General features: G+C 43.9%; 2 protein-coding genes across 2 annotated transcripts in view; both read left to right on the plus strand.

The window, feature by feature from the left end:
* Positions 1-1,548: 1,548 nt before the first annotated feature.
* On the plus strand, positions 1,549-2,796 carry LOC306748497 (uncharacterized protein). Its single transcript, XM_079231673.1, has one exon. The coding sequence runs from the start codon at positions 1,573-1,575 to the stop codon at positions 2,392-2,394; it is 822 nt and encodes a 273-aa protein (XP_079087799.1). The 5' UTR covers positions 1,549-1,572; the 3' UTR covers positions 2,395-2,796.
* A 6,895-nt stretch (positions 2,797-9,691) lies between these two features.
* Positions 9,692-27,807, plus strand: part of LOC306748758 (atrial natriuretic peptide receptor 1-like) — a gene marked incomplete at its 3' end in the record, with an annotated part of 53,398 nt that continues 35,282 nt past the window's right edge. The window contains exons 1-7 of the mRNA XM_079231968.1: positions 9,692-10,427; positions 11,696-11,886; positions 12,169-12,282; positions 12,777-13,074; positions 13,166-13,260; positions 13,397-13,532; positions 20,163-20,247. Coding sequence (XP_079088094.1) covers positions 9,704-10,427; positions 11,696-11,886; positions 12,169-12,282; positions 12,777-13,074; positions 13,166-13,260; positions 13,397-13,532; positions 20,163-20,247 — 1,643 coding nt within the window. The 5' untranslated portion in view covers positions 9,692-9,703. The remainder of the gene's footprint in view (positions 10,428-11,695; positions 11,887-12,168; positions 12,283-12,776; positions 13,075-13,165; positions 13,261-13,396; positions 13,533-20,162; positions 20,248-27,807) is intronic.

Raw genomic sequence — 27,807 nt, forward strand, 5'->3', positions numbered from 1 at the left:
TATACGCAATATAATAATAATATTCTAAATAATTAATATATATATATGTAATATATATATATATATAATAAACATGTATATTATTATATATACAGTATATATTCTAATAATAATAATAATAATAATAATTGTCGTTCGTCCTCCGCTCCAGCAGAGGTCGCTGTTCGCTTCCGCCGCTTCGCCCCCCAAAGCGAACTGTTGACTCGGCGGAACGCCTCCATATGCGCGTGCGCGGCCCCGCGTCTCTCTTTCCCGCACCAGAGGAGCGCAATGTGCGCCGTGCGGCTGCTGCGGGTGTCGGTACGCGAGCGGCTCGGCGCCGCCGCCGAAGACGTCCTGCTGCGGGTGCAGACCGGAGCAGAAGCGGCGCGGCTCCCGGCGCTGAGAGCGCTGCTCACCGAGCGGCTCGCGGCGGCTGCGGACGACATCGTTGGTCTGCTGGAGGAAACCGTGCTGGAGTACGAGGCCCGAGCGGAGCGGGCCGAGCGGGAGCTGAGCCTCCAGAGGCGGGAGCTGGAGCTGCTGCAGCCCGCCGTGACGCTGCAGCGAGCCGGTACGTGCCGCTTCCGCTGCCCTTCACAATAAGACCGGAAGTGTGTTTTATTCTGAATAAGTTTGATTGAAGATTGAAATATTAAAATCATATCTGTTGAATAACCAAATACTTAACAGCAGATATTTAAATAATCATTAAACATTGTAAAGCAAACATTTAAATAAATGAACAACATTTATTTACCTAAAGGTTATTGAGACATCTGTTGTTGTGTCTCTTCAGAGTGGCTGCAGGACCTACAGCCTTCAGGGGGCCCTGCAGACCTCCAGCCTTCAGGGGGCCCTGCAGACCTCCAGCCTTCAGGGGGCCCTGCAGACCTCCAGCCTTCAGGGGGCCCTGCAGACCTCCAGCCTTCAGGGGGCCCTGCAGACCTCCAGCCTTCAGGGGGCTCTGCAGACCTCCAGCCTTCAGGGGGCCCTGCAGGCTGGACTGAGCCTGTGGACAGCGACGCTTCCGGCCCGTCGGTGCGTGGCAGTCCTTCGCCTCCCGGCAGTCCTTCGCCTCCCGTGGACTGTGTTTCAGACCAGACCCGGACCAAGCGCAGTCGGGCACTGAGGTCCTCGTGGAAGAAGAAGAAGAAGAAGAGAGGCCGGCCGCCGCTCGGCACCAGGAACAAGCGGAAGAGGTCGCCTACGGCGCAGACCTTCAGCTGCCATGCGTGTGGCCGTGCTCTGCGGGGGCGGGGCTTCCTGCTCCAACACGCGCTGCAGGTCTGCGCCCAGGACCCGGACCGCTGCTGCGGCTTCTGCGGCGTGCGGTCGGACTCCACCGCTGACCTGGCGGCTCACCTGCAGATACACCGGGCGGAGAGCAAGACCTGCTCCTCCTGCGGGAAGACCTTCCGGACCATGCTGGCGCGGGAGCTGCATGCGCGCCTGCACACTGGAGAGAAACCGTTTGGCTGCGACGTCTGCGGCAAGAAGTTCAGCCAGAAGGGGAACCTGTCGTCGCACGCGCGTGTCCATGCCGCGGAGAAACCCTTCAAGTGTAACGCGTGCAGCCGGGCTTTCTACCACATGGCGTCTTTGGAGCGGCACATGCAGGGTCACGGCGAGGTGCACGCGTGCAGCGTCTGCGGTCAGGAGTTCACTGAGCGGCCCGGCCTGCGGCGACACATGGCGACTCACCAGAAGGACGCCGCCGCCGACAAACCGAAGCGCCGCCGCCGCAGCTCCTTCCGCTGCAAAGTGTGCGGCGACGCCTTCGGCAAGAGGACCTTGTTGGTGGAGCACGTGGAGGCTCATCTGCAGAACCCGGACTGCCGCTGCGGGCTCTGCGGACACCAGTACGAGTCTGTCTCCAGACTCGCCGCGCACCTGAGCTCCCACCGCGAGGTCGACAACACCTGCGACGTCTGCGGGAAGTGCTTCGGCGCTCAGGCGGCGCTGTTGATGCACGCGAGGATCCACACGGGAGAGAAACCGTACTCCTGCGGCTCCTGCGGGAAGAGCTTCAACCAGAGCGGCAACTTAAAGACGCACCTGAAGACCCACACCGGGGAGAAGGCCTTCACCTGCGGACTCTGTGGCAAGGGCTTCACCCAGAAGCAGACTCTGGACACGCACGTCCGCTTCCACAACAAAGAGCGACGCTTCCTGTGCCAGGTGTGCGGCAAGGGCTTCATGCAGGAAGTGGACCTGAAGAGACACATGCTGATCCACACCGGGGAGAAACCCTATGGCTGCAGGGTCTGCGGGAAGAGCTTCCAGGCCAAGCGGTCGCTCAACGGACACCTCAAAGTCCACGCTGTTGAAGGGGTGGAGTCGGGCCCGGAGCTGGACCAGACCAAGGACCAGCAGGGGACGGACGGTCTCTGCTCGGTCTTCATCCAGCTGTAGAGGACCAGCTGCTGGCTCTGCTTGTTGGAGACCAGGTCCAGAACCAACCCAGTTCACTACGTTACGGTCGCACTACCACAGAAGTACTAGTCTGTTCTGCACTTTGGTACTCAGTTATGTACTGTGTGGTACTTAGTTATGTACTGTGTGGTACTCAGTTATGTACTGTGTGGTACTTAGTTATGTACTGTGCGTACTCAGTTATGTACTGTGCGTACTCAGTTATGTACTGTGTGGTACTCAGTGATGTACTGTGTGGTACTCAGTAATGTACTGTGTGTACTCAGCACTGTCTTCGCAGAACTGAGTATTAAAACCTGAAAGTAAATGTCACACATTCAGTCTCAGGATCTTCAAGTCTGATATAAATAACGACATGAATCCATAAAGCTGTAGTTCAGCGGGCCTATAGGGGGCGGGGCCTCTTAATGGGGACTGTGGGCGGGGCCTCTTTATGGGGACTGTGGGTGTAGAGGGGGCGGGGCCTCTTTATGGGTTGGGCGTAGAGAGGGAGGGGCTTCTATACGCATATATATGTGAATAAAATTGGTCCAAGCACAGAACCTTGTGGAACTCCGTGACTAACGTTGATGCTCATCGAGGCGTCACCGTTTACATACACATCCATATTAGTATCAGTAGTTTGAATATTTAATATCAATACTGGTAGTATCCAGTGGCGGCCGGCCAATAGAGGGCCCACCCACCTTGAGACACCAAAAAGAAGAAAATATTAATGAAATGATTAATAATAAAAACTCACGTGCATGTCTCTGCTGCTCACGTGCACGTCTCTGCTGCTAGTGCACGTCTCTGCTGCTCACGTGCATTTGCATACTCTGCATACTCTCCTCTACACAGTTGGAATATGAAACCGCACGTAACATTATCAACATTATTACTAACTTTAAAATGGCACACATACACATCTACACACACACACACACCTCCACACACACACACTTGTCTCTCGGTCGTCTTTAGGTCGTCTCTCGGATCTTTGTCGACTCTTGGTCCTCCTTAGGTCGTCTTTAGGTCATCTTTAGGTCGTATCTTGGTCGTCTTTAGGTCGTATCTTGGTCATCTTTAGGTCGTATCTTGTTCGTCTTTAGGTCGTCCTTAGGTTGTCTTTAGGTCGTCCTTAGGTCGTCCTTAGGTTGTCCTTAGGTCGTCTTTAGGTCGTCCTTAGGTCGTCTTTAGGTCGTCCTTAGGTCGTCTTTAGGTCGTCCTTAGGTCGTCCTTAGGTTATCCTTAGGTCGTCTTTAGGTCGTCCTTAGGTCGTCTTTAGGTCGTCCTTAGGTCGTCTTTAGGTCGTCCTTAGGTCGTCCTTAGGTTGTCCTTAGGTCGTCTTTAGGTCGTCCTTAGGTCGTCCTTAGGTTGTCCTTAGGTCGACTTTAGGTCGTCCTTAGGTCGTCCTTAGGTCGTCCTTAGGTCGTCTTTAGGTCGTCCTTAGGTCGTCCTTAGGTCGTCTTTGGGTCGTCTTTAGGTCGTCCTTAGGTCGTATCTTGGTCGACTCTTGGTCGTCCTTAGGTCATCCTTAGGTCGTCCTTAGGTCGTCCTTAGGTCGTCTTTAGGTCGTCCTTAGGTCGTCCTTAGGTCGTCTTTAGGTCGTCCTTAGGTCGTCTTTAGGTCGTCCTTAGGTCGTCTTTAGGTCGTCCTTAGGTCGTATCTTGGTCGACTCTTGGTCGTCCTTAGGTCATCCTTAGGTCGTCCTTAGGTCGTCCTTAGGTCGTCTTTAGGTCGTCCTTAGGTCGTCCTTAGGTCGTCCTTAGGTCGTCTTTAGGTCGTCCTTAGGTCGTCTTTAGGTCGTCCTTAGGTCGTCTTTAGGTCGTCCTTAGGTCGTATCTTGGTCGACTCTTGGTCGTCCTTAGGTCGTCCTTAGGTCGTCTTTAGGTCGTCTTTAGGTCGTCTTTAGGTCGTCTTTAGGTCGTCCTTAGGTCGTATCTTGGTCGACTCTTGGTCGTCTTTAGGTCGTCTTTAGGTCGTCTTTAGGTCGTCCTTAGGTTGTCCTTAGGTCGTCCTTAGGTCGTCCTTAGGTCGTCTTTAGGTCGTCCTTAGGTCGTCCTTAGGTCGTCTTTTGGTCGTCCTTAGGTCGTCTTTAGGTCGTCTTTAGGTCGTCTTTAGGTCGTCCTTAGGTCGTATCTTGGTCGACTCTTGGTCGTCCTTAGGTCGTCCTTAGGTCGTCTTTAGGTCGTCTTTAGGTCGTCCTTAGGTCGTCTTTAGGTCGTCTTTAGGTCGTCCTTAGGTCGTATCTTGGTCGACTCTTGGTCGTCCTTAGGTCGTTCTTAGGTCGTCTTTAGGTCGTCTTTAGATCGTCCTTAGGTCGTCCTTAGGTCGTCCTTTGGTCGTCCTTTGGTCGTCCTTAGGTCGTCTTTAGGTCGTCTTTAGGTCGTCCTTAGGTCGTCCTTTGGTCGTCCTTTGGTCGTCCTTAGGTCGTCTTTAGATCGTCCTTTGGTCGTCCTTTGGTCGTCCTTTGGTCGTCCTTAGGTCGTCTTTAGGTCGTCTTTAGGTCGTCTCTTGGTCGTCTCTTGGTCGTCTTTAGGTCGTCCTTAGGTCGTCTTTAGATCGTCTTTAGGTCGTCCTTAGGTCGTATCTTGGTCGACTCTTGGTCGTCCTTAGGTCGTCCTTAGGTCGTCTTTAGGTCGTCTTTAGGTCGTCCTTAGGTCGTCTTTAGGTCGTCTTTAGGTCGTCTCTTGGTCGTCTCTTGGTCGTCTTTTGGTCGTCTTTAGGTCGTCTTTAGGTCGTCTCTTGGTCGTCTCTTGGTCGTCTTTAGGTCGTCTTTAGGTCGTCTCTTGGTCGTCTCTTGGTCGTCTTTAAGTCGTCCTTAGGTCGTCTTTAGATCGTCTTTAGGTCGTCCTTAGGTCGTATCTTGGTCGACTCTTGGTCGTCCTTAGGTCGTCCTTAGGTCGTCTTTAGGTCGTCTTTAGATCGTCCTTAGGTCGTCCTTAGGTCGTCCTTAGGTCGTCCTTTGGTCGTCCTTAGGTCGTCTTTAGGTCGTCTTTAGGTCGTCTTTAGGTCGTCTCTTGGTCGTCTCTTGGTCGTCTTTAGGTCGTCCTTAGGTCGTCTTTAGATCGTCTTTAGGTCGTCCTTAGGTCGTCCTTAGGTCGTCTTTAGATCGTCTTTAGGTCGTCCTTAGGTCGTCCTTTGGTCGTCTTTAGGTCGTCTTTCGGTCGTCTCTCGTGGTCCTTCAGCTGGAAACTTCATGGTGCGTTCAAGTGGAACATTTTATGGTTGACGAGGAACACTCCAACACTTTTTTTTATTAACAGGAGAGTGTGGGAGGAAAAGAGAGTGTGTGTGTGTGGGTGGATGTGTGTGTGTGGGTGTGGGTGTGGGTGTGGGTGGGTGTGTGTGTGTGTTCCCCGTCTGTGATCATTTCCAGGAAGAGGTACAGAGAGGGGACCTGTGTGTGTGTGTGTGTGTGTGTGTGTGTGTGTGTGTGTGTGTGTGTGTGTGTGTGTGTGTGTGTGTGTGTGTGTGTGTGTGTGATAGACTTCCTGGTCCACCGGGTGTATCCTGTTCAAACACACTCAGTGGATTGTGTTCATTAACTTTATTAACCACACGCATCACGACAAACGTTCTATTTATATATTATTATATATTTATAGTTATAAAAGGCATTAATACCACAGAGTAAAAAATACTCTCCTCTACACAGTAATAGGGAATATGAAACCGCACGCAACATTATCAACATTATTACTAACTTTAAAATGGCACACACATCTACACACACACACACACACACCTCCACGCACACACCTCCACACAAACACACCTCCACACAAAGACACACGAATATATAAACAGAACATTGAATAATTTGAATGTTACACCCCTCATGGTAATTGAATTGTCCCTCCGAAGACTCGGACACACACACACACACACACACACACACGCCCACATGCCCCCCCCCTCATTGTGTCCGCCACTTCCTCGTAGGGTTGGATGCACAGAGCTGCAGAGCCGGAACACTTCAGCTCGGTTTCTCCTGGTCCTCCTCTGGTGATCCTTCTCTGGTGATCCTCCTCTGATGATCCTCTTCTGATAATCCTCCTCTAGTGATCCTCCTCTGGTGATCCTCCTCTGATGATCCTCCTCTGATGATCCTCCTCTAGTGATCCTCCTCTGGTGATCCTCCTCTGGTGATCCTCCTCTAGTGGTCCTCTAGTGATCCTCCTCTGGTGGTCCTCCTCTGGTGATCCTCCTCTAGTGGTCCTCTAGTGATCCTCCTCTGGTGGTCCTCCTCTAGTGGTCCTCCTCTAGTGATCCTCCTCTGGTGATCCTCCTCTGGTGATCCTCCTCTGGTAGTCCTCCTCTGGTGATCCTCATCTAGTGGTCCTCCTCTAGTGATCTTCCTCTAGTGATCCTCCTCTGGTGGTCCTCCTCTAATGGTCCTCCTCTAGTGATCCTCCTCTGGTGATCCTCCTCTGGTGATCCTCCTCTAGTGATCCTTCTCTAGTGATCCTCCTCTAGTGATCCTCCTCTAGTGATCCTCCTCTGGTGATCCTCCTCTGGTGGTCCTCCTTCTCTCCGGTTTGTTGCCGTGGAAACGTCTTCTCCGTGAAGCAGGAAGCAGGTAAACAAGCTTTTACTGCAGTACAAATACTAGTACTGCTAGTTAACTAGTAGTACACACTGTGGAAGTACTACACAGTCAAAGTATTGATCGATGATTAACATGCTTAGTTGATGTTTTGATGATGGTTATTTATATGCAATTGTGATTATTATAATAATGTGTATGTTATTATTATTTATATGATATTATTACATGATTTTATTATTATTAATTATATATTATGATTACGATCATGTATTCATATTATTATCACTAAAATTCATGAGAACAACACAGATTTTAATCACCAACCAAAGTTTTGTTTTTTTCAATTAAAGCAGCAGGTCTGTGAGAGTCTTCAGGTCTGTGAGGGTCTTCAGGTCTGTGAGAACCTTCAGGTCTGTGAGAGTCTTCAGGTCTGTGAGGGTCTTCAGGTCTGTGAGGGTCTTCAGGTCTGTGAGGATCTTCAGGTCTGTGAGAACCTTCAGGTCTGTGAGAGTCTTCAGGTCTGTGAGGGTCTTCAGGTCTGTGAGAACCTTCAGGTCTGTGAGAGTCTTCAGGTCTGTGAGGGTCTTCAGGTCTGTGAGAACCTTCAGGTCTGTGAGGGTCTTCAGGTCTATGAGAACCTTCAGGTCTGTGAGGACCGTTAGGTCTATGAGAACCTTCAGGTCTGTGAGGGTCTCCAGGTCTGTGAGGATCTTCAGGTATATGAGGGTATTCAGGTCTGTGAGGGTCTTCAGGTCTGTGAGGGTCTTCAGGTCTGTGAGAACCTTCAGGTCTGTGAGAACCTTCAGGTCTGTGAGAGTCTTCAGGTCTGTGAGGGTCTTCAGGTCTGTGAGAACCTTCAGGTCTGTGAGAACCTTCAGGTCTGTGAGAGTCTTCAGGTCTGTGAGGGTCTTCAGGTCTGTGAGAACCTTCAGGTCTGTGAGGGTCTTCAGGTCTGTGAGAACCTTCAGGTCTGTGAGGGTCTTCAGGTCTGTGAGAACCTTCAGGTATGTGAGAGTCTTCAGGTCTGTGAGGGTCTTCAGGTCTGTGAGAACCTTCAGGTCTGTGAGAACCTTCAGGTCTGTGAGAGTCTTCAGGTCTGTGAGGGTCTTCAGGTCTGTGAGAACCTTCAGGTCTGTGAGGGTCTTCAGGTCTATGAGAACCTTCAGGTCTGTGAGGACCGTTAGGTCTATGAGAACCTTCAGGTCTGTGAGGGTCTTCAGGTCTGTGAGGATCTTCAGGTCTATGAGGGTATTCAGGTCTGTGAGGGTCTTCAGGTCTGTGAGGGTCTTCAGGTCTGTGAGGGTCTTCAGGTCTGTGAGAACCTTCAGGTCTGTGAGAACCTTCAGGTCTGTGAGAGTCTTCAGGTCTGTGAGGGTCTTCAGGTCTGTGAGAACCTTCAGGTCTGTGAGAACCTTCAGGTCTGTGAGAGTCTTCAGGTCTGTGAGGGTCTTCAGGTCTATGAGAACCTTCAGGTCTGTGAGGACCGTTAGGTCTATGAGAACCTTCAGGTCTGTGAGGGTCTTCAGGTCTGTGAGGATCTTCAGGTCTATGAGGGTCTTCAGGTCTGTGAGGATCTTCAGGTCTATGAGGGTATTCAGGTCTGTCAGGGTCTTCAGGTCTGTGAGGGTCTTCAGGTCTGTGAGGGTCTTCAGGTCTGTGAGAACCTTCAGGTCTGTGAGAACCTTCAGGTCTGTGAGAGTCTTCAGGTCTGTGAGGGTCTTCAGGTCTGTGAGAACCTTCAGGTCTGTGAGGGTCTTCAGGTCTATGAGAACCTTCAGGTCTGTGAGGACCGTTAGGTCTATGAGAACCTTCAGGTCTGTGAGGGTCTTCAGGTCTGTGAGGATCTTCAGGTCTATGAGGGTATTCAGGTCTGTGAGGGTCTTCAGGTCTGTGAGGGTCTTCAGGTCTGTGAGGGTCTTCAGGTCTGTGAGAACCTTCAGGTCTGTGAGAACCTTCAGGTCTGTGAGAGTCTTCAGGTCTGTGAGGGTCTTCAGGTCTGTGAGAACCTTCAGGTCTGTGAGAACCTTCAGGTCTGTGAGAGTCTTCAGGTCTGTGAGGGTCTTCAGGTCTATGAGAACCTTCAGGTCTGTGAGGACCGTTAGGTCTATGAGAACCTTCAGGTCTGTGAGGGTCTTCAGGTCTGTGAGGATCTTCAGGTCTATGAGGGTATTCAGGTCTGTGAGGGTCTTCAGGTCTGTGAGAACCTGCAGGTCTGTGAGGACCTTCAGGTCTATGAGGGTCTTCAAGTCTGTGAGGGTCTTCAGGTCTGTGAGGGTCTTCAGGTCCTTTGGTCAACTCCCAAGACAACTCTGATTGGCTGGTTCAGCAACAGGGCAATGCCCCTCAAACAGCCTTTAGAGGCTGTGAGTTGCGATTGATGAATCGTTGCTGATTTTTCGGATGTGGCACCATACTTGTTAGCTGTTCTTTGTCATATCAGTTGTCTCCAGCAGGTGTTTCCACTTCAACTGGCAGCAATCATGGCTGGGGTCATTGCAGCGTTGACTGTGAGGCTGATGGCACGCCGTTGGGTCCTTGGCAGCGGCTCCAAGACCAGCTTTTTGCTTAATCCAGCAATATTGTTGCTGACAAACACAATATCAGGGTTGCAACCTGCGCTCTGGGGTCCGCTGTTAAAGGACTTTGGTTGTTTCGCGTCGGGGATCATGTTCAGCTGGCATCTTTTTTTGTGAAAGGGTTTAGTTTCCTTAATGTGTGGTCTTTGTTCCCTGCAACTCGTCTGACAGGCTCATCATGCTGTCCAGGTGGCCCCGCCCCTCACTGCTCCTTCTCTTCCTCCTCGTCCAATCCGCTGCTTCCTCCCCATCAGCTGACAACACCACTGAGGCCCTTCAGGAGGTGACTCTGGCCGCCATCTTGCCTCGGAACAACACGGACTACGCGTGGGCGTGGCCTCGCGTGGCCCCGGCCCTCTTCCAGGCGGTGCGGCGGGTGAACTCTGACCCCCGGCTGCTGCCGGGCCTGAAGCTCCAGCTGATCTACGGCAACTCGGAGAACCACGCCGGCTTCTGCTCGGACTCCATCGCGCCGCTGGTCGCCGTGGACCTGAAGCTGTCCCACGACCCCTGGGCCTTCGTGGGCCCCGGCTGCGACTACTCCTCATCGCCCGTCGCCCGCTTCACCACCCACTGGGAGGTGCCGATGGTGACTGCCGGCGCCCGCGCCATCGGCTTCGAGCACTACGCGGCGGTCACCAACACGGGCCCCACCCACCAGAAGCTGGGCGAGTTGGGCGTGAAGATCCAGGAGGCGTTCGGCTGGCGCCGGCACGCCATGCTCATCTACAACGACAAGAAGGACGCCAAGGACGCCAACGACGACAGGCCGTGCTACTTCGCCGTGGAGGGTCTTTACACGCTGCTGGGGAAGCGCAACGTCACCACACGGGAACTCGCCATCGAGCCCCACGCCGTCAACTACGGGGACGTGGTCCAGCAGATCCAGGACCACGGCCGAGGTCTTCTGTCCTTTGTTTTGACTCCTTATTCTACGTCCTCCTGTCCTTTGTTTGACTCCTTATTCTACGTCCTTCTGTCCTTTGCTTTGACTCCTTATTCTACGTCCTCCTGTCCTTTGCTTTGACTCCTTATTCTACGTCCTTCTGTCCTTTGTTTTGACTCCTTATTCCACGTCCTTCTGTCCTTTGTTTTGACTCCTCACTCCACTTCCTTCTGTCCTTTGTTTTGACTCCTTATATTACGTCCTGCTGTCTTAGATGTATTAGATGTGTTATAGATGTGTTATAGATGTAGTATTAGATGTGTTATAGATGTAGTATTAGATGTGTTATAGATGTGGTAACAGATGTGTTATTGATGGTGTATTAGATGTGTTATAGATGTAGTATTAGATGTGTTATAGATGTAGTATTAGATGTGTTATAGTTGTAGTAACAGATGTGTTATAGTTGTAGTAACAGATGTGTTATAGATGTTGCATTAGATAAGTTATAGATGTAGTATTAGATGTGTTATGCATGGTGTATTAGATTTGTTATAGATGTAGTATTAGATGTGTTATAGATGGTGTATTAGATGTGTAATAGATGTAGTAACAGATGTGTTATAGTTGTAGTAACAGATGTGTTATAAATGTTGTATTAGATGTGTTATAGATGTAGTATTAGATGTGTTATAGATGTAGTAACAGATGTGTTATAGATGTAGTATTAGATGTAGTATTAGATGTGTTATAGATGGTGTATTAGATGTGCTACAGATGTAGTATTAGATGTGTTATAGATGTAGTAACAGATGTGTTATAGATGTTGTATTAGATGTGTTATAGATGTTGTATTAGATGTGTTATAGATATAGTATTAGATGTGTTATAGATGTAGTAACAGATGTGTTATAGATGTAGTAACAGATGTGTTATAGATGTAGTATTAGATGTGTTATAGATGTTGTATTAGATGTGTTATAGATGTTGTATTAGATGTGTTATAGATGGTGTATTAGATGTGTTATAGATGTAGTATTAGATTTGTTATAGATGTAGTATTAGATGTAGTATTAGATGTGTTATAGATGTAGTAACAGACGTGTTATAGATGTTGTATTAGATTTGTTATAGATGTAGTAACAGATGTGTTATAGATGGTGTATTAGATGTGTTATAGATGTAGTAACAGATGTGTTATAGATGTTGTATTAGATGTGTTATAGATGGTGTATTAGATGTGTTATAGATGTAGTAACAGATGGTGTGGTTCTGGTTCTTCAGTGGTCTACCTCTGCTGCTCCTGGGACTTCCTCCGGTCTCTGATGGTCCAGTTCTGTAACGACGGGGTGGAGTTGGAGGACTACGTATTCTTCTTCATTGATCTCTTTGCTGAGGGTCTGGGGGGGCGGGGCCCCGTCCGGCCGTGGTTCAGAGGAGACCAGGACGACGAGGCGGCCCGCCGGGCCTTCAGGGTGAGGCTTTATTGATTATCATTGGAGGTCTGGACTGTAGCAGTGAAATGATGGATACAAGAAAATATGTCACAATGTTTGATGTCATCATGAAGGTGAGTTCCTTAAAGGGGAACATTCATTCATTTCACAATAGATGATCACATGTTGAAGGGATCTGGATACTGATTGTTCTGTCTGTGTCTCTCTCTCTCTCTCTCTCCCTCCCTCCCTGTCCCCCACTCTCTCTCTCTCTCTCTCTCTCTCTCTATCTCTCTCTCTCTCTCTCTCTCTCTCTCTCAGAGTGTGAAGGTTCTAACCTACCTGGAGCCTCAGAATCCAGAATATTTTCAATTTGTTGAAAATCTAAAGAACGACGCAAAGGAAATGTTCAACTTCACAATCGAAGACTCTCTGGTACAAAACACATCATATATATACATATATATTATACATACACACATTATATATTATATATGTGTAATATAAATATAATGTATATATATACATTATATATATAATGTATATATACACAATATATATTATATATGATGTATGTATATATACATTATATATAATTTATATATACTATATATATGTATATATATACATTATATATATATTATATATTAAATATATATATTATATATTAAATATATATATACATATATTATATATGATGTATGTATATATACATTATATATAATGTATATATACTATATATATGTATATATATACATTATATATATTATATATTAAATATATATATATTATATATTAAATATATATATATATATTGTATATTATATATAATGTGTGTATATATATATATATATATATATATATATATATATATATATATATACACACACACACACACACACATGACCTGATGCCTCTCTCTCTGTCAGTATAACCTAATCGCTGCAGGTTTCCATGATGGAGTCATGATGTACTCTCAGGCTCTGACCGAGACACTGAGTGAGCAGAGACCAGGACCGGGACCAGGACCGGGACAGGAACCAAGAGAAGGACCAGGACCGGGACCAAGACAAGGACCAGGACCGGGACCGGAACCAAGACAAGGACCAGGACCGGGACCGGAACCAAGACAAGGACCAGGACCAGGACCAGGACCAGGACCGGGACCGGTGCGGAGGCCCAGCGGAGACGTGGTGACCAGGAGGATGTGGAACAGAACCTTCTCAGGTGAGGACAGGTGTTTCCTCATCAGGAGTCTGAATCATATAGATATAGATAGATATGAACACAGAACATCCCATAATAACCCTCTCTGTAGGAGTGATGGGTCAGGTGGAGATGGACGAGTTCGGGGACAGACAGGTGGACTTTGCTGTGTGGGACACGATCGACATCGAGTCCGGAGAGTTCCAGGTAACAACCTCAACCAGGACACACCTGAGAGGCTGGAGCGTCAGCTGAGAGTGTGTGTGTGTGTGTGTGTGTGTGTGTGTGTGTGTGTGTGTGTGTGCGTGTGCGTGCGTGCGTGCGTGCGTGTGTGTATGTGTAGGTCGTGTGTGTGTACAATAGCAGCATGAAACAGCTGATCATGCAGAGTGGGCGGAGCTTCCAGTGGCCAGGTGGCTCTCCACCTCCAGATGTCCCAGAGTGTGGCTTCAAGAACGACAAACCAGCCTGCCTCTCACGTATGTACACACACACACATGTACATACACACTCACACACATAAACATATGGATATACACACACACACATAAACATATGCATATACACACACATAAACATATGTATATATGTAGCGGCAATCTTGTCTCCGTCCGGTAATCCCTATTACCACTACTGTTGCAGTCTGTGTGTGGGCAGTGAGCTTGACGCGTAATGAATCTTCAGAGGCAGTTACTTCATTTTAAAAGGTTTACTTAACAAAATAAAGATACAAGAGTCATTCAGTGCTCAACTTGGCACAACGGTCAAAAACCTGTCTTACTCCGCAGACTGATTAACCTCAACTGAGGGATATAGGCTCTGACGTAGTCAGTAACGTAACTTAAAGGAGCATTTCAACACACTTCTATAAATCACTAAACACATCCTATTAAAGTCTATTATGGCTCTTACAATATACACATAAACACATAAACATATGGATATACACACACACACATAAACATATGGATATACACACACATAAACAAATGGATATACACACACATAAACAAATGGATATACACACACATAAACAAATGGATATACACACACATAAACATATGGATATACACACATGAACATATGGATATACTCACACACATGAACATATGGATATACTCACACACACACACACATAAACATATGTATATACTCACACACATGAACATATGGATATACTCACACACACACACACATAAACATATGTATATACTCACACACATGAACATATGGATATACTCACACACACACACACATAAACATATGGATATACACACACACACATAAACATATGGATATACACACACATAAACATATGGATGTACTCACACACATAAACATATGGATATACTCACACACACACATAAACATATGTATATACACACACATAAACATATGTATATACACACACATAAACATATGGATATACACACACATAAACATATGTATATACACACACATAAACATATGGATATACACACACACACATAAACATATGGATATACACACACATAAACATATGGATATACTCACACACATAAACATATGGATATACTCACACACACACATAAACATATGGATATACTCACACACATAAACATATGGATATACTCACACACACACATAAACATATGTATATACACACACATAAACATATGTATATACACACACATAAACATATGTATATACACACACATAAACATATATACACACACACATAAACATATGGATATACTCACACACACACACACACATAAACATATGGATATACACACACACATAAACATATGGATATACACACACTCACATAAACATATGGATATACACACACACATAAACATGTATATACTAACACACATAAACATATGGATATACACACACATAAACATATGGATATACACACACATAAACATATGGATATACACACACACATAAACATATGGATATACACACACACATAAACACATGGATATACACACACACACATAAACATATGGATATACAGATATGGATATACACACACACATAAACATATGTATATACTCACACACATAAATATATGTATATACTCACACACATAAACATATGGATATACACACACACATAAACATATGGATATACACACACATAAACATATGTATATGCTCACACACATAAACATATGGATATACACACACATAAACATATGGATATACACACACATAAACATATGTATATACTCACACACATAAACATATGTATATACTCACACACATAAACATATGGATATACACACACACATAAACATATGGATATACACACACACATAAACATATGTATATACACACACATAAACATATGTATATACTCACACACATAAACATATGTATATACTCACACACATAAACATATGGATATACACACACACATAAACATATGGATATACACACACATAAACATATGGATATACACACACACATAAACATATGTATATACTCACACACATAAACATATGGATATACACACACACACATAAACATATGGATATACACACACACATAAACATATGGATATACACACACATAAACATATGGATATACACACACATAAACATATGGATATACACACACATAAACATATGGATATACACACACATAAACATATGGATATACACACACACACATAAACATATGGATATACACACACATAAACATATGGATATACACACACACACATAAACATATGGATATACACACACATAAACATATGGATATACACACACATAAACATATGTATATACTCACACACATAAACATATGTATATACTCACACACATAAACATATGGATATACACACACACATAAACATATGGATATACACACACACATAAACATATGTATATACACACACATAAACATATGTATATACTCACACACATAAACATATGTATATACTCACACACATAAACATATGGATATACACACACACATAAACATATGGATATACACACACATAAACATATGGATATACACACACACATAAACATATGTATATACTCACACACATAAACATATGGATATACACACACACACATAAACATATGGATATACACACACACACATAAACATATGGATATACACACACATAAACATATGTATATACTCACACACATAAACATATGGATATACTCACACACACACACATAAACATATGGATATACTCACACACACACACACATAAACATATGGATATATACACACACACATAAACATATGGATATACACACACACACATAAACATATGGATATACACACACATAAACATATGTATATACTCATACACATAAACATATGGATATACACACACATAAACATATGGATATACACACACACACATAAACATATGGATATACACACACACACATAAACATGTGGATATACACACACACACATAAACATATGGATATACACACACATAAACATATGGATATACACACACACACATAAACATATGGATATACACACACACACATAAACATATGGATATACACACACACACATAAACATATGGATATACACACACATAAACATATGGATATACACACACACACATAAACATATGGATATACACACACACACACATGAACATATGGATATACACACACATAAACATATGTATATACTCACACACATAAACATATGGATATACACACACATAAACATATGTATATACTCACACACATAAACATATGGATATACTCACACACACACACATAAACATATGTATATACACACACATAAACATATATACACACACATAAACATATGGATATACACACACATAAACATATGGATATACACACACACACATAAACATATGGATATACACACACACACACATGAACATATGGATATACACACACATAAACATATGTATATACTCACACACATAAACATATGGATATACACACACATAAACATATGTATATACTCACACACATAAACATATGGATATACTCACACACACACACACATAAACATATGTATATACACACACATAAACATATATACACACACACACATAAACATATGGATATACACACACATAAACATATGGATATACACACACACATAAACATATGGATATACACACACATAAACATATGGATATACACACACACATAAACATATGGATATACACACACACATAAACATATGGATATACACACACACATAAACATATGGATATACACACACATAAACATATGGATATACACACACACATAAACATATGGATATACACACACACATAAACATATGGATATACTCACACACATAAACATATGGATATACTCACACACATAAATATATGGATATACTCACACACACACACATAAACATATGGATATACTCACACACACACACATAAACATATGGATATACACACACACATAAACATATGGATATACTCACACACATAAATATATGGATATACTCACACACACACATAAACATATGGATATACTCACACACACACACATAAACATATGGATATACACACACACATAAACATATGGATATATACACACACATAAACATATGTATATACTCACACACATAAACATATGGATATACTCACACACACACACACATAAACATATGGATATACACACACACATAAACATATGTATATACACACACACATAAACATATGGATATACACACACACATAAACATATGGATATATACACACACACATAAACATATGTATATACTCACACACATAAACATATGGATATACTCACACACATAAACATATGGATATACACACACACATAAACATATGGATATATACACACACACATAAACATATGTATATACTCACACACATAAACATATGGATATACTCACACACATAAATATATGGATATACACACACACATAAACATATGGATATATACACACACACATAAACATATGTATATACTCACACACATAAACATATGGATATACTCACACACATAAATATATGGATATACTCACACACACACACATAAACATATGGATATACTCACACACACACACATAAACATATGGATATACACACACACATAAACATATGGATATACACACACACACATAAACATATGGATATACACACACATAAACATATGGATATACTCACACACACACACATAAACATATGTATATACACACACATAAACATATGTATATACACACACACATAAACATATGTATATACACACACATAAACATATGGATATACACACACACATAAACATATGGATGTACACACACACATAAACATATGGATATACACACACACATAAACATATGGATATACACACACATAAACATATGGATATACACACACACATAAACATATGGATATACACACACATAAACATATGGATATACACACACATAAACATATGGATATACACACACACATAAACATATGGATATACACACACATAAACATATGGATATACACACACACATAAACATATGGATATACACACACACATAAACATATGGATATACTCACACACACACACACATAAACATATGTATATACACACACATAAACATATGTATATACACACACACATAAACATATGTATATACACACACATAAACATATGGATATACACACACACATAAACATATGTATATACACACACATAAACATATGTATATACAGACACACATAAACATATGGATATACAGACACACATAAACATATGGATATACACACACACACATAAACATATGGATATACTCACACACATAAACATATGGATATACTCACACACACACACACATAAACATATGTATATACACACACATAAACATATGGATATACACACACACATAAACATATGTATATACACACACATAAACATATGGATATACACACACACATAAACATATGGATATACACACACATAAACATATGGATATACACAAACACATAAACATATGGATATACACACACATAAACATATGGATATACACAAACACATAAACATATGGATATACACACACATAAACATATGGATATACACACACACAAACATATGGATATACACACACACATAAACATATGGATATACTCACACACATAAACATATGGATATACACACACATAAACATATGGATATATACACACACATAAACATATGGATATACACACACATAAACATATGGATATACACAAACACATAAACATATGGATATACACACACATAAACATATGGATATACACACACACAAACATATGGATATACACACACACATAAACATATGGATATACTCACACACATAAACATATGGATATACTCACACACACACATAAACATATGTATATACACACACATAAACATATATACACACACACAAATAAACATATGGATATACACACACACATAAACACATGTATATACACACACATAAACATATGGATATACACACACATGAACATATGTATATACTCACACACATAAACATATGGATATACACACACATAAACATATGTATATACACACACATAAACATATGGATACACACACATGAACATATGTATATACTCACACACATAAACATATGGATATACACACACACAAACATATGGATATACACACACACATAAACATATGGATATACTCACACACATAAACATATGGATATACTCACACACACACATAAACATATGTATATACACACACATAAACATATATACACACACACAAATAAACATATGGATATACACACACACATAAACACATGTATATACACACACATAAACATATGGATATACACACACATAAACATATGGATATACACACACATGAACATATGTATATACTCACACACATAAACATATGGATATACACACACACAGAAACATGTGTATATACACATAAACATATGGATATACACACACACAGAAACATGTGTATATACACATAAACATATGGATATACACACACATGTACATATAAACGAGATAGATCTGTTTAATTGTTTAATACCAGAAGACCAGGACAGGTGCATTGTGGGTACTGCTTTGTTTGAGGGTCACATGTGAGCTCTCTTCCTGTCCTCCAGGGACGGTCACGATGCATCAGATGGTTGCCATAGTGATCTGCTTCGTCCTTGTCATCGTCGTTACCGTGACGGTGTTCATCTACAGGTGAGACACTCTGTCCTCACTTCACTAGAACGTCTTCACTAGAACGTCTTGAATAGAACGTCCTCACTTCACTAGAACGTCTTCACTAGAACATCTTGACTAGAACGTCCTCACTTCACTAGAACGTCTTCACTAGAACGTCCTCACTTCACTAGAACATCCTCACTTCACGAGAACGTCCTCACGAGAACGTCCTCACGAGAACGTCCTCACTAGAACGTCCTCACTTCACTAGAACATCCTCACTTCACGAGAACGTCCTCACTAGAACGTCCTCACTAGAACGTCCTCACTAGAACGTCCTCACTAGAACGTCTTCACTAGAACGTCTTCACTAGAACGTCTTCACTAGAACGTCCTCACTTCACTAGAACGTCTTCACTAGAACGTCTTCACTAGAACGTCTTCACTAGAACGTCTTCACTAGAACGTCCTCACTTCACTAGAACATCCTCACTTCACTAGAACGTCTTCACTAGAACGTCCTCACTTCACTAGAACGTCTTCACTAGAACATCCTCACTTCACTAGAACATCCTCACTTCACTAGAACGTCTTCACTAGAACGTCCTCACTTCACTAGAACATCCTCACTTCACGAGAACGTCCTCACTAGAACGTCCTCACTAGAACATCCTCACTTCACTAGAACGTCTTCACTAGAACGTCCTCACTTCACTGGAACGTCCTCACTTCACTAGAACGTCCTCACTAAAACGTCTTCACTAGAACATCCTCACTTCACTAGAACATCCTCACTTCACTAGAACGTCCTCACTAGAACGTCCTCACTAGAACGTCCTCACTAGAACGTCTTCACTAGAACGTCCTCACTTCACTAGAACGTCCTCACTTCACTAGAACGTCCTCACTTTACTAGAACGTCCTCACTTCACTAGAACGTCCTCACTTCACTAGAACGTCTTCACTAAAACGTCCTCACTTCACTGGAACGTCCTCACTTCACTTGAACGTCTTCACTAGAACGTCTTCACTAGAACGTCCTCACTTCACTGGAACGTCCTCACTTCACTAGAACGTCCTCACTAGAACGTCCTCACTAGAACGTCTTCACTAGAACGTCCTCACTAGAACGTCCTCACTTCACTAGAATGTTCTCACTAGAACGTCTTCACTAGAACGTCTTCACTAGAACGTCCTCACTAGAACGTCCTCACTTCACTGGAACGTCCTCAATTCACTAGAACGTCCTCACTAGAACGTCCTCACTAGAACGTCCTCACAAGAATGTCCTCACTAGAACGTCCTCACTAGAACGTCCTCACTTCACTTGAACGTCTTCACTAGAACGTCTTCACTAGAACGTCCTCACTTCACTGGAACGTCCTCACTTCACTAGAACGTCCTCACTAGAACGTCCTCACTAGAACGTCCTCACTAGAACGTCTTCACTAGAACGTCCTCACTAGAACGTCCTCACTTCACTAGAATGTTCTCACTAGAACGTCTTCACTAGAACGTCTTCACTAGAACGTCCTCACTAGAACGTCCTCACTTCACTGGAACGTCCTCAATTCACTAGAACATCCTCATTAGAACGTCCTCACTAGAACGTCCTCACTAGAATGTCCTCACTAGAACGTCCTCACTAGAACGTCCTCACTTCACTAGAACGTCCTCACTGGAACGTCCTCACTTCACTAGAACGTCCTCACTAGAACGTCCTCACTAGAACGTCCTCACTAGAACGTCCTCACTAGAACGTCCTCACTTCACTAGAACGTCCTCACTTTACTAGAACGTCCTCACTTCACTAGAACGTCCTCACTTCACTAGAACGTCTTCACTAAAACGTCCTCACTTCACTTGAACGTCTTCACTAGAACGTCCTCACTTTACTAGAATGTTCTCACTAGAACATCCTCACTGGAACGTCCTCACTTCACTTGAACGTGTTCACTAGAACGTCCTCACTAGAACGTCCTCACTAGAACGTCCTCACTAGAACGTCCTCACTAGAACGTCTTCACTAGAACGTCCTCACTTCACTAGAACGTCCTCACTTCACTAGAACGTCCTCACTTTATTAGAACGTCCTCACTTCACTAGAACGTCCTCACTTCACTAGAACGTCTTCACTAAAACGTCCTCACTTCACTGGAACGTCCTCACTTCACTTGAACGTCTTCACTAGAACGTCTTCACTAGAACGTCCTCACTTCACTGGAACGTCCTCACTTCACTAGAACGTCCTCACTAGAACGTCCTCACTAGAACGTCCTCACTAGAACGTCCTCACTTCACTAGAATGTTCTCACTAGAACGTCTTCACTAGAACGTCTTCACTAGAACGTCCTCACTAGAACGTCCTCACTTCACTGGAACGTCCTCAATTCACTAGAACGTCCTCACTAGAATGTCCTCACTAGAACGTCCTCACTAGAATGTCCTCACTAGAACGTCCTCACTAGAACGTCCTCACTTCACTAGAACGTCCTCACTGGAACGTCCTCACTTCACTAGAACGTCTTCACTAGAACATCTTGACTAGAACGTCCTCACTTCACTAGAACGTCTTCACTAGAACGTCCTCACTTCACTAGAACATCCTCACTTCACGAGAACGTCCTCACGAGAACGTCCTCACTAGAACGTCCTCACTTCACTAGAACATCCTCACTTCACGAGAACGTCCTCACTAGAACGTCCTCACTAGAACGTCCTCACTAGAACGTCTTCACTAGAACGTCTTCACTAGAACGTCTTCACTAGAACGTCTTCACTAGAACGTCCTCACTTCACTAGAACGTCTTCACTAGAACGTCTTTACTAGAACGTCTTCACTAGAACGTCTTCACTAGAACGTCCTCACTTCACTAGAACATCCTCACTTCACTAGAACGTCTTCACTAGAACGTCCTCACTTCACTAGAACATCCTCACTTCACTAGAACGTCTTCACTAGAACGTCCTCACTTCACTAGAACATCCTCACTTCACTAGAACGTCTTCACTAGAACGTCCTCACTTCACTAGAACGTCTTCACTAGAACATCCTCACTTCACTAGAACATCCTCACTTCACTAGAACGTCTTCACTAGAACGTCCTCACTTCACTAGAACATCCTCACTTCACGAGAACGTCCTCACTAGAACGTCCTCACTAGAACATCCTCACTTCACTAGAACGTCTTCACTAGAACGTCCTCACTTCACTGGAACGTCCTCACTTCACTAGAACGTCCTCACTAAAACGTCTTCACTAGAACATCCTCACTTCACTAGAACATCCTCACTTCACTAGAACGTCCTCACTAGAACGTCCTCACTAGAACGTCCTCACTAGAACGTCCTCACTAGAACGTCTTCACTAGAACGTCCTCACTTCACTAGAACGTCCTCACTTCACTAGAACGTCCTCACTTTACTAGAACGTCCTCACTTCACTTGAACGTCCTCACTTCACTAGAACGTCTTCACTAAAACGTCCTCACTTCACTGGAACGTCCTCACTTCACTTGAACGTCTTCACTAGAACGTCTTCACTAGAACGTCCTAACTTCACTGGAACGTCCTCACTTCACTAGAACGTCCTCACTAGAACGTCCTCACTAGAACGTCTTCACTAGAACGTCCTCACTAGAACGTCCTCACTTCACTAGAATGTTCTCACTAGAACGTCTTCACTAGAACGTCTTCACTAGAACGTCCTCACTAGAACGTCCTCACTTCACTGGAACGTCCTCAATTCACTAGAACGTCCTCACTAGAACGTCCTCACTAGAACGTCCTCACTAGAATGTCCTCACTAGAACGTCCTCACTAGAACGTCCTCACTTCACTTGAACGTCTTCACTAGAACGTCTTCACTAGAACGTCCTCACTTCACTGGAACGTCCTCACTAGAACGTCCTCACTAGAACGTCTTCACTAGAACGTCCTCACTAGAACGTCCTCACTTCACTAGAATGTTCTCACTAGAACGTCTTCACTAGAACGTCTTCACTAGAACGTCCTCACTAGAACGTCCTCACTTCACTGGAACGTCCTCAATTCACTAGAACGTCCTCATTAGAACGTCCTCACTAGAACGTCCTCACTAGAATGTCCTCACTAGAACGTCCTCACTAGAACGTCCTCACTTCACTAGAACGTCCTCACTGGAACGTCCTCACTTCACTAGAACGTCCTCACTAGAACGTCCTCACTAGAACGTCCTCACTAGAACGTCCTCACTTCACTAGAACGTCCTCACTTTACTAGAACGTCCTCACTTCACTAGAACATCCTCACTTCACTAGAACGTCTTCACTAAAACGTCCTCACTTCACTTGAACGTCTTCACTAGAACGTCCTCACTTCACTAGAATGTTCTCACTAGAACATCCTCACTGGAACGTCCTCACTTCACTTGAACGTGTTCACTAGAACGTCCTCACTAGAACGTCCTCACTAGAACGTCCTCACTAGAACGTCTTCACTAGAACGTCCTCACTTCACTAGAACGTCCTCACTTCACTAGAACGTCCTCACTTTACTAAAACGTCCTCACTTCACTAGAACGTCCTCACTTCACTAGAACGTCTTCACTAGAACGTCCTCACTTCACTAGAACGTCCTCACTTCACTAGAACGTCCTCACTTTACTAAAACGTCCTCACTTCACTTGAACGTCTTCACTAGAACGTCTTCACTAGAACGTCCTCACTTCACTGGAACGTCCTCACTTCACTAGAACGTCCTCATTAGAACGTCCTCACTAGAACGTCCTCACTAGAACGTCCTCACTAGAACGTCCTCACTAGAACGTCCTCACTAGAACGTCCTCACTAGAACGTCCTCACTAGAACGTCCTCACTTCACTAGAATGTTCTCACTAGAACGTCTTCACTAGAACGTCTTCACTAGAACGTCCTCACTAGAACGTCCTCACTTCACTGGAACGTCCTCAATTCACTAGAACGTCCTCACTAGAACGTCCTCACTAGAACGTCCTCACTAGTATGTCCTCACTAGAACGTCCTCACTAGAACGTCCTCACTTCACTAGAACGTCCTCACTGGAACGTCCTCACTTCACTAGAACGTCCTCACTAGAACGTCCTCACTAGAACGTCCTCACTAGAACGTCCTCACTAGAACGTCCTCACTTCACTAGAACGTCCTCACTTTACTGGAACGTCCTCACTTCACTAGAACGTCCTCACTTCACTAGAACGTCTTCACTAAAACGTCCTCACTTCACTTGAACGTCTTCACTAGAACGTCCTCACTTCACTAGAATGTTCTCACTAGAACATCCTCACTGGAACGTCCTCACTTCACTAGAACGTCTTCACTAGAACGTCCTCACTAGAACGTCCTCACTTCACTGGAACGTCCTCAATTCACTAGAACGTCCTCATTAGAACGTCCTCACTAGAACGTCCTCACTAGAATGTCCTCACTAGAACGTCCTCACTAGAACGTCCTCACTTCACTAGAACGTCCTCACTGGAACGTCCTCACTTCACTAGAACGTCCTCACTAGAACGTCCTCACTAGAACGTACTCACTAGAACGTCCTCACTAGAACGTCCTCACTTCACTAGAACGTCCTCACTTTACTAGAACGTCCTCACTTCACTAGAACGTCCTCACTTCACTAGAACGTCTTCACTAAAACGTCCTCACTTCACTTGAACGTCTTCACTAGAACGTCCTCACTTCACTAGAATGTTTTCACTAGAACATCCTCACTGGAACGTCCTCACTTCACTTGAACGTGTTCACTAGAACGTCCTCACTAGAACGTCCTCACTAGAACGTCCTCACTAGAACGTCTTCACTAGAACGTCCTCACTTCACTAGAACGTCCTCACTTCACTAGAACGTCCTCACTTTACTAGAACGTCCTCACTTCACTAGAACGTCCTCACTTCACTAGAACGTCTTCACTAAAACGTCCTCACTTCACTGGAACGTCCTCACTTCACTTGAACGTCTTCACTAGAACGTCTTCACTAGAACGTCCTCACTTCACTGGAACGTCCTCACTTCACTAGAACGTCCTCACTAGAACGTCCTCACTAGAACGTCCTCACTAGAACGTCCTCACTAGAACGTCCTCACTAGAACGTCCTCACTTCACTAGAATGTTCTCACTAGAACGTCTTCACTAGAACGTCTTCACTAGAACGTCCTCACTAGAACGTCCTCACTTCACTGGAACGTCCTCAATTCACTAGAACGTCCTCACTAGAACGTCCTCACTAGAACGTCCTCACTAGAATGTCCTCACTAGAACGTCCTCACTAGAACGTCCTCACTTCACTAGAACGTCCTCACTGGAACGTCCTCACTTCACTAGAACGTCTTCACTAGAACATCTTGACTAGAACGTCCTCACTTCACTAGAACGTCTTCACTAGAACGTCCTCACTTCACTAGAACATCCTCACTTCACGAGAACGTCCTCACGAGAACGTCCTCACTAGAACGTCCTCACTTCACTAGAACATCCTCACTTCACGAGAACGTCCTCACTAGAACGTCCTCACTAGAACGTCCTCACTAGAACGTCCTCACTAGAACGTCCTCACTAGAACGTCTTCACTAGAACGTCTTCACTAGAACGTCTTCACTAGAACGTCTTCACTAGAACGTCCTCACTTCACTAGAACGTCCTCACTTCACTAGAACGTCTTCACTAGAACATCCTCACTTCACTAGAACATCCTCACTTCACTAGAACGTCTTCACTAGAACGTCCTCACTTCACTAGAACATCCTCACTTCACGAGAACGTCCTCACTAGAACGTCCTCACTAGAACATCCTCACTTCACTAGAACGTCTTCACTAGAACGTCCTCACTTCACTGGAACGTCCTCACTTCACTAGAACGTCCTCACTAAAACGTCTTCACTAGAACATCCTCACTTCACTAGAACATCCTCACTTCACTAGAACGTCCTCACTAGAACGTCCTCACTAGAACGTCCTCACTAGAACGTCTTCACTAGAACGTCCTCACTTCACTAGAACGTCCTCACTTCACTAGAACGTCCTCACTTTACTAGAACGTCCTCACTTCACTAGAACGTCCTCACTTCACTAGAACGTCTTCACTAAAACGTCCTCACTTCACTGGAACGTCCTCACTTCACTTGAACGTCTTCACTAGAACGTCTTCACTAGAACGTCCTCACTTCACTGGAACGTCCTCACTTCACTAGAACGTCCTCACTAGAACGTCCTCACTAGAACGTCTTCACTAGAACGTCCTCACTAGAACGTCCTCACTTCACTAGAATGTTCTCACTAGAACGTCTTCACTAGAACGTCTTCACTAGAACGTCCTCACTAGAACGTCCTCACTTCACTGGAACGTCCTCAATTCACTAGAACGTCCTCACTAGAACGTCCTCACTAGAACGTCCTCACTAGAATGTCCTCACTAGAACGTCCTCACTAGAACGTCCTCACTTCACTTGAACGTCTTCACTAGAACGTCTTCACTAGAACGTCCTCACTTCACTGGAACGTCCTCACTAGAACGTCCTCACTAGAACGTCTTCACTAGAACGTCCTCACTAGAACGTCCTCACTTCACTAGAAT

The sequence above is a fragment of the Taurulus bubalis genome (assembly GCF_910589615.1).
Source record: "Taurulus bubalis genome assembly, chromosome: 16".
Lineage (NCBI taxonomy): Eukaryota > Metazoa > Chordata > Actinopteri > Perciformes > Cottidae > Taurulus > Taurulus bubalis.

Coding starts and splice junctions, on each gene's coding strand:
- LOC306748497 (XM_079231673.1), top strand. CDS start 1,573: ATGGCGTCTTTGGAGCGGCACATGCAGGGTCACGGCGAGGTGCACGCG.